Here is a 12,571-nt window from a genome sequence, read left to right as displayed (position 1 = left end):
TGTATGGCATTATTATTTTTTGTTTGTTTTCTAACTCAAAATGAGAAACCTATGTAACTGATGAAGGGCTCAGTGGCTAAGACACTAAACTTGTGGTCAGAGAGGTTGGCAGCTCGGCGGTTTGAATCCCTAGTGCCATGTAAGTGAGCTCCAGTTATTTGTCCCTGCTTCTGCCAACCTAGCAGTTCAAAAGCATGTAAAAATGCAAGTAGAAAAATAGGGACCACCTTTGGTGGGAAGGTAACAGCGTTCCATGCACCTTTTGCATTTAGTCATGCCGACCACATGACCACAGAGACATTTTCAGACAATGCTGGCTCTTCGGTTTTGAAATGGAGATGAACACCACCCTCTAGAGTCAGGAACGACTAGCACATATGTGCCAGGGGAACCTTTACATTTTCCTTTACCTTACATAACTGATATTAAACTTCTATGTTACTGAAATTCAGCCGCACTATTAAAGATCTTTGTGGAACATCAGAAGGTTTTAAAACTTGGAAAAGCTTTTTTTATATTTTGTGACCTTGATACCAAATATATATATATATATTTGAAGAGTTTCAGTCGAAGGTCAAAGCAAAATGAAGTTTTCCTTCAATGACCTTGGAGCTTGCCTGTTTTAAGCGATGTCATTCCAAAATGCTCCAACTATTTTAAGATATCTAACTGCAAAGCTTTGTTAGTTATGCTGAAATCCAGTTACAGTTTCAATGGAGATGTTCCTCAGGAACACGGGAAGGTTAAATTTGACAGGGCATCAGGACGAATGTGGGTTTTTTTTACACAAGCAAAGGAATATTGAAGTTACATAATTCACTGCAAAATAACATGATTATATACTCTTTAAATTAGATAACCTGTCAGAGCATTTTAATGATCAGGACTGAGCAAAACTTTCCCAGTGGAGCAAAATCATTTTGTATGTACCCATGTATTTAAAAAAACCAGGGGCAGCTTCTGAAACAGATGCCCAACAGCTTTAATGACTCATTTACTTTATTCACATTTACACATGTTACAAAGCACCTTTCTGCAAAGCTTTGCAGAGCCCAATTATTCTTAGGCCTATGGTCTTATAGAGAGAAAGATTGACGGTCAAATGCAAAACAAATACAGGTAGTCTATGTATGACTATTCATTTAATGATTATCTGAAGTTATCAGACATTGGAAAAAAGTGACTCACAACTGGTCTTTATATTTCTGATATCACAAGCATCCTACAGATGGGTGCTTGACAACCAGTATGTATTTATGAAGGTTGCAGTGTCTTGGGATCATTTGATTGTTATTTGCAACCTTCCCAGGGGCTCTCAACAATCAAAATTCATGGAGAAAATCAGAGTCATTTAACAAGCATGGCGAAAAGGTTGTAACATTGTGTGTTACTCCCTTAACAATCACATACAGTTTATTTTTATTTATTTTATTTATTTGATTGTTTGTGTAACAAGGTACAATGTAACAAGGATAAGTATGAACATAAACATGAATAAAGGAAGTAAATACAAATAAATGGGGACAAAAAGACAGAGACAGTAGGCACACTGGTGTGCTTATGCAAGTCTCTTTTAAGGACCTCTTAAGAATGGGGTGAGGTCCATGGTAGACAGTTTGAGATTGAAGCTGTGAGGGTTGGAGGCTGTAACAAAGGAGTAGGGTTGGGCGTTCCAGGCGTTGACCACTCTGTTTTTGAAGTCGTATTTTCTGCAATCGAGTTTGGAGCAGTTTATCTTAAGTTTGTATCGATTGTTTGCCTGTGTATTATTGTGGTTGAAGCTGAAGTATTCATTGACAGATAGGACATTGTAGCAAATATGTAATTTTACGTACTAGGTCAGATCGAAGACCTGTTCTAAGTTGTCGAAGCCCAAAATAGCAATAGCAATAGCAGTTAGACTTATATACCACTTCATAGGGCTTTCAGCCCTCTCTAAGTGGTTTACAGTGTCAGCATATTGCCACCAACAACAATCCGGGTTCTCATTTTACCCACCTTGGAAGGATGGAAGGTTGAGTCAACCCTGAGCCGGTGAGATTTGAACAGCCGAACTGCAGAACTGCAGTCAGCTGAAGTAGCCTGCAGTGCTGCATTTAACCACTGCACCACCTTGGCTCTTGTCAAGTCTGGTGGCATAAGATATTCTGTGAAGGACTCTTCTCATGAAATATCTCTGGACTCATTCGATTGTAATAATGTCTGATATGCAGTGCGGTGCAGTTTCCAGACACATGAGCTGTATTCAAGAATTGGTTTAGCAAAAGTTTTGTATGCCCTAGTTTGCAGTTCATAATTGAATCATTTATTCATTTTTTTATTTCACACGACACCATAAAATATTAGATAAGCATAGAGTTGGGCACAATGTGAACAACTATGCCAAAAACAATGTGGTTGGTCAGATATATGTGTTCCATGAACAGGGCTACAAATTGGCTGTGGGTTGCTATTCAGGATTTTTTAAAGCTCATCTTGAGAATTGTAGAAATTAAGCACCTTTCATAAATTCATTTGTAATGATAAAAGTTTGTTACATGATTTTTTTTTGTTTGCAATACAGGTGGTCCTCAACTTATAACCACAATTGAGCCAAACATTTCTGTTGCTAAGCAAGACTATCATTAAGTGAGTTTTCTCCTTTCCATTACAAGTTATCCTGCAACTGTGATAACTATGAGTTATTTGCCAAGCATTTGAATTTTGTCATTTGACCATGGTGATGCTGCAATGATCATTAAGTGTGAAGAATAGTCATAAGTAATTTTTTTAGTGCCCTTGTGGCTTCAAGCAATCCCTAAATGAACTGTTGTAAATGAAGGAATACCTGCAATATAGTGTAAAACATTGATGAAAGGACAATATATGTAATGATCTGTATAATTTTATTTCTTAATGGTTAAGAAAATGACGGTAGCCACCTTTTGTCAGGTTTCCTTCTGTATCATTTCTGGGATTTAAATAATATATTTTCTCCCTTTATAAAATGTTTTCATTTTTTTAGCAGATTTTTTATTATTTTTCCCTTCTACAATACCTTACAGTCATTACATCAACATTGTTATGTTATCATACCTGTAATGTATATAATGTTTTGCTTCTATATTTACACACCTTTATACACAGTTCTATATATATTTATATATAGTTTTTTGGCTTAATTAATTTTATTCTTGTTTTGCAGCCATTTATACCAATTGTTCCAAATTTCATAATATTCCGACTCTTCTTTATCTTTTAATTTCAGCATTAATTTGTCCATCTCTGCACAATCCAAAGGTTTTTTTATCACTAATTCGTCCGAGGGGGTATTATTTTGTTTCCAGAATTGGGCAAATGCTATTCTAGCTGTAGTTAGCAGATGTGTTAATATGTACTTAATTTTCTTTGTATATTTCCCTTTGATTATTCCTAGTAGAAAGATTTCGGGTTGGTATTTTATCTGTTCTCCTGTAATTTCTTGCACCCATTTCCAAATTTTTGTCCAATATTTTTGTGTTTCCAGGCAGGTCCACCATATGTGATAATAAGTCCCTTGTACTTTTTTACACTTCCAGCAGGTCAGCTTCATGTTTGGGTACATTTTAGTCAATCTTCTTGGTAGTAAATGCCAATGATAAAACATTTTGCACATATTTTCTTTAAGTGCTGCTGATCGTGTTAGTTTATAATTTGTGTTTTCATTTTTTACTATGTTTTGGAAACTTTCATTAATATCCCATTTTTAGATTAGCATCATCTGATTGACTTCTTTGTTTGGTCTGTGCATTTATATTATTCAAAGCCGTTCAAAACTGAAGTTTCACATAGAAGGTAAATATTAAAATAGGCAGCCATGGTTTTTTTTTTTTTTTTTTGTATCATGTATAACCTCTAAAGTCCACTAAGCTTGTGCATCCAGACAATGACAGCATAATTTCCTGACAATTTTCAACAGGAAATAAAAGGAAGTACCATGTTAAGGTCTCGTAGATGTAACACACCACACTAAACAAAAATAAGATGAATATGAGCTGACAATGTTGGACAAGCGTGATGTTGTTATAATATCACAGCTTCATGGACTATGACCCTTTCTGTAAAATAAAAAGCATATCTATGACCATCATCACCCCTTCCAAGCTGTCTCTGTTATAGACCGTGCAAAGAAATAAACGTGTTGAGGACTCATCAGAACTTAACTCAAGAATCTGCGTGGAATAAAGATCACCATCTGGGCATGATTAGAAATATCTTTTATTACCATTAATAGAATTAATACTTGAGAATAAGAAAAAAAAGTGTTTTAGAGATGAGGGACAAATTAGAACCTATAGACTAGAGACTAAGCCAGTGCAAAAGAAACCACCTATAAAATATTTTCAGTGCACTACAACATCCTTTCAGTTTATAAATCATACAGTGGAAATATTTTTTTGCAATAATTGTATAAAAATTTACAACCAATGGAATGCTGACATGTAGCTTGTTGCATTGACTAATTGTTATAACTATATCATCTATCATCAGAGCTTTAGCTTGCAAAATATAAAAAATAATAATTGTATTCACTCTGATTAAAAGCACTTGTCGATATCTTAGAAGACGTGATAGCCTGGTAGTCCTCATCTTACGACCAGAATTGAGCCCAAAAATTATGTTGTTCAGGAAAAAAATTGTTAAGTGAGTTTTGCTCCATTTCACAATCTTTGTGGCCACATTTGTTAAGTGAATCACTGCAATTGTTAAGTTAGTAACATTCACTTGTTAAGTGAATCTAGTTTCCCCACTGACTTTGCTTGTCAGAAGATCACAAAAGGGAATCACATGACTTTGGGATGCTGCAATGGTCATAAATCACTTTTTAAAACATCACTGTAACTTTGAATTGTCACTAAATGAAACTGTTGTAAGTCGAGGACTACCTGTAATTCTCTAAATTATTCTCATGATAAATTGACTAAAGCCAGCAAAGAACCCCAAAGTCCTCGGCAGATGTCAGCACCTGGATGACCTTGACTATGATTAGAAGCTAAACTGGACTGACCCAGGTTTGTATTTGGATAAGAGACCTTAAAGTATAACCAGGACCATAAACTAAAAAGTGAAGCTGAAAAGTAATCTTGATGAAGGTAATAACAAGCAACTTTTATTCTATTGTCAAGAAAGCTTCTTGGGCAGGTCCATGAAATCAGGAGAAGTTAAGTTTGTAGTGGTCCTTGATGAGATGTGAATTATCTAATCATATCTATTTGATATAGGTCATGAATCCAATTCAGGGGGAAAAAAATGTGAGTTAGTGAATAGTCAAGCATGTTTTGAACCACTGAATTGGTTCAAAAGCATCCAATTCAATTTCGCATGTCAAATTGATTCCAAAATTAGAATTGACAATTTGATTTAAAGGGATAATTCAATCAGATTCTCTTTGCACTGGATTTTCAAATTAAATATTTTTACCGCACCTACTGTAATCTATCCATATATTACAATATGTGTGGGGTTTTTAAAGTGAGCTTCTCTTTCAGCACTGTTTCCCTACCAAAACTGTTAATTCCTTCTACATAGCACAACGCATGTACCCATAGAGCAAAGAGGCAATTTAAAAATCCCAAGGAGAAGCCAGTTCTAAGGTTTATTTGTCGCATGTCCTACTAATGCGTTTGGGAATAAGTCTCACTGTATTCAGAGGGATAAATCTGTGAATAAACCTCTATGAGACTCTGCTCTTAATAAATTGTATACTAGGAACAATGCTGAACTGCTGCTACCCAGGGATGTTACAAGAACAAATAAATTGAGAATTGCAAAGCGTTCTGCAAACGAGAACCACAGATAAACATTTTCATCACATGCCCAGGAGGAATGAGATTACAGGGAGAAAAATGTTTCACATTGTAGTATGCCACTTGATCCCACTCAAGGAAGCCATTCTGTTTTTCTCTGACCTCTGTAGGGAAAACTAGTGTAATTTCTGAATGAGGTTTTGATCCTTGGAATGTTTCTCTTTCATTGAAGATACTTTAATTCCCTTTGACGTGAAAGCTTTTTTTCTTGTAAAAGAAAAAGTTCGTGATTCTTCCTAACACCATTTCCTAGGAACAACTTATGGGAAGCAGGTAGATACAGAAGCCAAAGGTTACCCGAAGCAGAGAAAATCCATGCTTAAATGGAACATCACGTCTTTACAAGTGCGCTCAGCGCTCATCTTTCCCAATGGCCATGAAAATAATCAGTGTAATGATCTTTGAGACACACAGTCCATCTGGAAGCATGGCTTTATCGATTAAAAAAAAGTGATAAAGTGCAACATCATGCCAAGATATCAATGATTTTATATTTGATGGAAGGGATCAAATATGCGCTGATGAATTTAAAAAAATACCTTAAATCAGGACCTTCCATGTTGAGGACTTGTCCCAGAACAACTGGACCCCACAAATCTTCTTCTAAATTTTAATAAGATACCATGACAAGACTGATAGAAAAGTGAGAATCCAGCATTTTAGTAGCAAAGAGGATCTGGGTCAGAGGTGTCAAACTCGCAGTGTGCGGGACAGATGCGTCATGCGCTGGCTATGCCCATCCCTGGTTTAGCAAAGGAGGAAAAAGTCATGATACATCACACGATGACAACGTGATGACAGGAGTTTGACGCCCCTGATCTAGGTGTATGTGATGATGTGTTGATATGTTATGCGTGAGAGTTTCTCAATTCTGCAGCTTACTATCCTGTTTGTTATTGTTTTCTACTATTCCTCTTGCCACCTTTTTCATATTAGGAAATCTTTTGGAATCAAGATGGTAAAAGACAGTTTTGGGTAGCTATTTGATTACTGGTTTAGATTTTTAGATTAGTAATCTCTGCTTAAATTAGCTAGGAAAGTTGTGTTGATCAGCAGTGTATACTGCTAATTAGTTGTACCAGTATGAAGAAATATATTAAACAACAAAGTGTATGAAAGCATTGAGTGAGTAAACATTTGCAATTATTGAACCACATATTGCTGTCTTCTGGGATTATTGTCACCATGGAGGACAGAAGTCCTGGAAGGGAAGAAAAAGGAAGAAATACATTTTCTCCCTCATAATATTATACTAAAACTGAAGCAAGATCAAAACGCCATGACACTGTGTTGGAACTGAAGCCATTTGGGTTTCCTCTATTGCTGCTGGTATTTCCGTGGTTTGCTAAAGGAAAAAGCAGTTGTGATTGTCATAGATTGAAAATGTTTGTTTGAACAGTAATTTTCTTACCCAAATCTGGTTAATTATAGTTGCATGATTATATTGCAACATAAGTGAGGTGCTCATTCAGCTGCACCTTTGAATTTAGATCTAAAGTCTAGGGATATGGAACCTGATTTTTATATGTTTCAGGTGTCAGCTTCCATTATTGACAGTCATCTTGGGCAAATGAAAAAGTTGTGGAAACTGTCAAATAAAGCTCTCTTTTTTTTTGCAAGCATTTGGAAAGGCTGATTATGGTGGACCAATGGATCATATTCCCCTTCCTATACTTATCTTTCTGGATTGAAGCAAAAGCTGGTAAAGTGATTATACCTGGTTTCAGTGTTCACTGTACTCTGAGGCCAGTGTCTTGACCACATTCTTACCGTGTTCAGTCAAAGCTATTTTCAGATATTTCAGTATAGGTGTAGGAGAAGAATGCACTAGTATGCACATTCCTGTAAGGTACACAATTCCATTTGCCAAATGGCCAAAGAAGGTTTAGCCCTTGAAGCTTCTTCTTAAGTGAGTTGCATATTCCAATATGTAACAATATCATAGCTCATAGCTAGCACAACCAAGTTGATTTTTTAAAGAGAGTATATAATTTACTATTGGACTGGGGCCATTATATCAACATCAATCATCCTCTGGCTTTAATTGCTTTAAGCCTATTTTACATTTCCTGATGCTTCAAAAGGTGGAAGTGCTTTCATAACAGTTATTGATATAAATAGAAATGGGCCTGGAAGAATGGTATATTTGTAATGGGTCACTGAGCCTGCCTAATATGTCTTATTGCTAGATATGCTACATTAACTATCTCCATGTTTGCCTTGATCTTTGACACTACAAGCATTCCAGAAAGGCTGAAACTTTTAATTAGAGACCTGTGCAGCTTTGCCTCTTACTAGTGTAATCATTAAATTGATTTTTCCAGTCCATCATGTAATTGTTCCAGCGAAGGAATCCTGCTTTCCACTCTCGTTCTGCTTCATCAATATTTTCTGTAAAACATGAAATGGGTGGCATTAATCTAAATTTAAATCTCTTTGTACATTAATTGAAAAATAATCCTGATTACCAATGCCATTTTCCCCTAAATACACCACACACCATTTTGCCTTCCTTTTTGTCACCTGATTTATTTTTTTCTTTTTTATTTCATTTTTTTTTTTGTAATTAAATGTTTTATTCATTTTCATTTTCAATTTTGTACATTCACTTATATACTGGATATTTGCAATAATAATAATATAATCGTAAGAAAAAAAAAAAAAACCCCAACCTAAACACAACTCATAAACCCAACCTATCACTTTCACACACCCCTTCTTCTCCCCCTCCAACTTTCCTTTCTCCCTCCAACGATCACCCCTCCTACTTCCCTTTCTCCTCCTATCTTCCTTTCTCGCCTTCCTCACCCTCCTTCCCCTCTCATCCTCCTTACATTCCCCTCTTCCTCCCTCCTTACTTCTCCCTCTTCTTTTCCTCTACTTCTCACTATGGTGCATTTCTCTATTCCTTACACCCCCCCCAAAAAAAGGAAAGAAGAAAGCAATAAGAAAAAAAAAGAGAAAAATAAAGAGAAAAGATAAGGAACAACAGTATACAAGTGTATTCTTCTTGTTCTATATATTGAAACTATATCTCCACCCACCCACCCACCCCCAACTTTTTGTCACCTGATTTATTGCAAATCCAAAGGGCAAAGTTTTAACTCTGGATTATAACATAATCTGTTAAAACGAAGAGTTATTCTTCTGGCCCAATATGCTACATCATTTGCATTTTCAACTTTCACACCCACAAATGACATTTAACAAGGATCTTACAATTTATTGTTTGATGGCTGGGGTCCAGATGCAGACTTCCAGTTAAGGGATGAAATAAATTTTCACAAATTTATTTTCTTGACATAATCAATTATCCATATTACCAATTGAGGAAGAGTACTTAAAATATAGCAGCATGATTTTGGGTATTATAATAGATCAGCAAAATAAGAAAGATTTATATAGCCAGCTGTTCAGAATTAGGCAGGAGACACTAAGAAATGGCTAGAGCTCATCACATATTGCTTTTCTTTTTAATTTTTAATCTACTAAATTGATAGATATGTTAATAACAAGGAAGGAGAAATTATCCAATGATTTTTCAAGGTAAGTAGCTTTATCCACAAATCTCAGGGACCTCATCACACAAGGAACATGTTTATTTCATTGTATGACATAAGGATATGACATATCCTTTGTGAAATGGCTTTATATTTTACAGGTCTTCATTTGTTCTCATCTTACACTTACTATGGACAGATTATGTGCTTATATACTGGACATAAATTATTTCAACTCCTCCTCTTAGGTTGCCACTATAGGGCATTGCATGCCCAAACACTAGAACCAGAGGGGGTTGGCTTTTTCCCCTCATGCCATCACTCTGCTGAACACCTAATTACCACAGTACTGTTTTGTGTCTAAAGATATTTACCTGTACAGTATGGCTGTATTATTATATCCTTCTCATCTTTTCTCCTACCTTTTCCTATTTATATGCTATGATTATATCAATTCGTTGTTTCTATGTACACTGAGAACTTATGCACTGGAGGCAAATTCCTTGTGGGTCCCCAATCACACTTGGCCAATAAACTATTCTATTCTATCCTGTCCTGTCCTGTCCTGTCCTGTCCTACCCTACCCTACCCTACCGTACCCTACCTTTCCCTTCCCTACCCTACCCTACCTTACCCTACCTTACCATATTCTACTATAGTCTACTCTACTCTGAAAGCAAAATATCTCTTTAAAATTAATAATAGCATCATTGTTGAAAACAAAGATGTCAAGTTGAAGGACTGCTGTCATGTGATTTTTCTTGGAATTTATTGCAAGAATAAATTCTTGCAATTTAGACAGGACACTCATACATACCTTGGGCGAGGTGGTAATTAAATAACGCAAGGGCAAATCTCCAATTCTAATGGAAGTATAAGTAGGGATATTTTATATAAGCTACAATCTGAAAGTACTATGGTGTTATCATGCACTTGACAGAATAAATGGCCTAAACATGAGAGGTCACTTTCCACTTAGATTTTTTTAAAAAGAAATAAATAGGAGAAATGAGAATTCTACTGAATCCACCATGTACATGACTACCACACTTCAAGGTGCCCTTGAACTATTTTTAGTATTCTATCTCAGTCATTGGTTCATACAATGTTATTAAACTATATTGCTTTGCGAAGCAGCTTTAAAGGGATTTGAAGCTTTGCACAGTGCTTGTACAAATGTGATTTTAGAAATAATGGGTCAAATTTAGATCTAATTATGCTAAAGGTAGACCAAATAAAATCACTGGAACTTAAGAAACCTTAACTAACATGGATCCCCATTCTTTTCGGCGTGTCTAATTATAACTAAATCCATTCCACCATCTTATTCTCTTTTGTGCTGCTTCTATTTTTATATTGCTGTTATAATCTTTACATGAGCATAGTTGCTTGCTTTGCTTTTTTTTTTTTGTACTACTTTATCATAGTTCTGAAGCCTTAAAGCTTTATTATAACAACAGTAATTTCTATATAAAACACAGCCCATTCTTTCAGCCAATCTATTTTTCTTCATATTCCCTGTATTTGGGTATCTTAAATGATGGTGTGGAATTCTAAGCTTCAGCTTGAATTCAGATAACATCATTAGTCTACAGAAAATAAGTCTGCTTTCTAACACAGTTATATTTTTATGATTTTGTGTTATGAAAGAATACCAGAGGTGGTATTCAGCCGGTTTGCACTAGTTTGGGTGAACCAGTAGGGGAAATGTGACCTGGGTCGCTGAACTGGTAATGACCTCTGGCTGGCCCTGGCCCTGCCCACCTCGTCGCTCGGTTGCCGCTCGCTCGCCCCACTCACTTGACGCTTGATCGCCCTATCCGCCTGCTCGATGGTTGCTCACTCTGCCTACCCCCTCAATGCTCTCTCGCCCCAAGTTGGCCATGCCCACTCAGTTACATGACCCTTGCTAAGCCACGTCTGCCTAGCCACACCCACAAAACTGGTAGTAAAAAAATTGAACCCCACCCCTGAAGAGTACTCATAGAAATCAAATGATACAGTGGTCTGCATATGGGATCTGGCATGGGTCCAGGTTACTTGAGGGACTGTCTCACTCCACTTGGATTGATCTGTACCACTTCTGCAGGCAGAGGAGGCATGTTGCAAGTCTAGTCAGCTGCCGGGGTCCAGGAGAAAGGCTTTCTCTGCTGTTGCTCCTGCCCTCTGGAACATCTTGTCCCCCAATGTGAGGTTACCCCCAACCCTCCTATCTTTTTGTAAGGGCCTAAAGATGTGGCTTTGTCTGCTTGGGGACCCAGTGGGGAACAGTGCAATGGAGGCAATTGATTGAGTAATAACAGATTCCCACATTCTTCCACTCTACCCCCACCCTCCCCATGTATCCTTGGCTTTAATCTCTGATTTTAACTTTTTATGTTTTAACTGTGTATGTAACTGTAAGTCGCCCAGAGTTACCCTATGGTAAGATGGGCAGCCAATAAATTTTATAAACAAACAAACAAACAAACAAACAAAGAAAGAAAGAAATATGGGATTTTGATTCTAGTGATCACCTCCATGACTATAGGTTTCTAGGAAATCAACTATCTTTCATTTTTCAAAGCTGTGGTAGGAAATGTGCAGCTCTCCAGAAATTGTTGACCAAACATTGTTTACATTAATTACTGAACATTTCTCAACCTTACTTTACTTTAAGGTGTTTGGACTCCAACTCCCAGAATGTTAGTACTGGAACACCCTGGCTGAGAAATTCTGGAAGTTGGTCTCCACACATTCTGAAGTCACTGAGTTTGAGCAATATTGAGTTGCTATATGCTAGTGGAAACACTATCCAGACCATACCATTAAAAGATATTCCTCATTGCATGCAAAAGAATTCAAGCATACAAAATAGAATTGGTTAGGGTGGGTAGAGTTGGGGGAGCCTGTCTAAAATTAATGGATATTTGTTTTAGTGAATATTATCTTTTTAGAATAAACTCTGTATTTGATTTTACAAAAAAATAATTATTTACACAGAGTCTTAAAATTGAAATTAAAATTTAGTAGTAGCAAGATGAACTTGACTTAACCAATTTACTAAATACAAATATATTTACAAAATTACCTTTCATATCCCGGACTTTAGGAAAAAGGATGTTCCAGAATCGGCATGTCTGAGTCCGCAATTTTGTTTGAATCTTTGCAGCATTTGTGCCTAATGCTAAGTAGGTTTGTTCAGTGGTTGTGAACACTGGCCATCTTGTTCCATTAATCTGATTTCCATTGGGTGTTCTGTAAAAT

General features: G+C 36.4%; 1 protein-coding gene across 2 annotated transcripts in view; it reads right to left on the bottom strand.

Annotated features, from left to right (window-relative positions):
• Positions 1–5,182: 5,182 nt before the first annotated feature.
• Positions 5,183–12,571, bottom strand: part of BCHE (butyrylcholinesterase) — a 57,127-nt gene continuing 49,738 nt past the window's right edge. For both annotated transcript variants that reach the window (XM_087725300.1, XM_014074293.2), the window contains exons 3-4: positions 12,396–12,562; positions 5,183–8,216 (exon numbers count right to left, since the gene is read on the bottom strand). In XM_087725300.1, the coding sequence (XP_087581426.1) occupies positions 8,092–8,216; positions 12,396–12,562 (292 nt within the window). In that variant the 3' untranslated portion in view covers positions 5,183–8,091. The remainder of the gene's footprint in view (positions 8,217–12,395; positions 12,563–12,571) is intronic.

Source organism: Thamnophis sirtalis, unplaced genomic scaffold, assembly GCF_051295495.1.
Source record: "Thamnophis sirtalis isolate CommonGarterSnake01/CBP01778 unplaced genomic scaffold, rThaSir2_p1.2 scaffold_11, whole genome shotgun sequence".
Lineage (NCBI taxonomy): Eukaryota > Metazoa > Chordata > Lepidosauria > Squamata > Natricidae > Thamnophis > Thamnophis sirtalis.
Note: the sequence above shows the minus strand (reverse complement) of the source record. Positions and strands in the feature narration are given on the sequence as shown.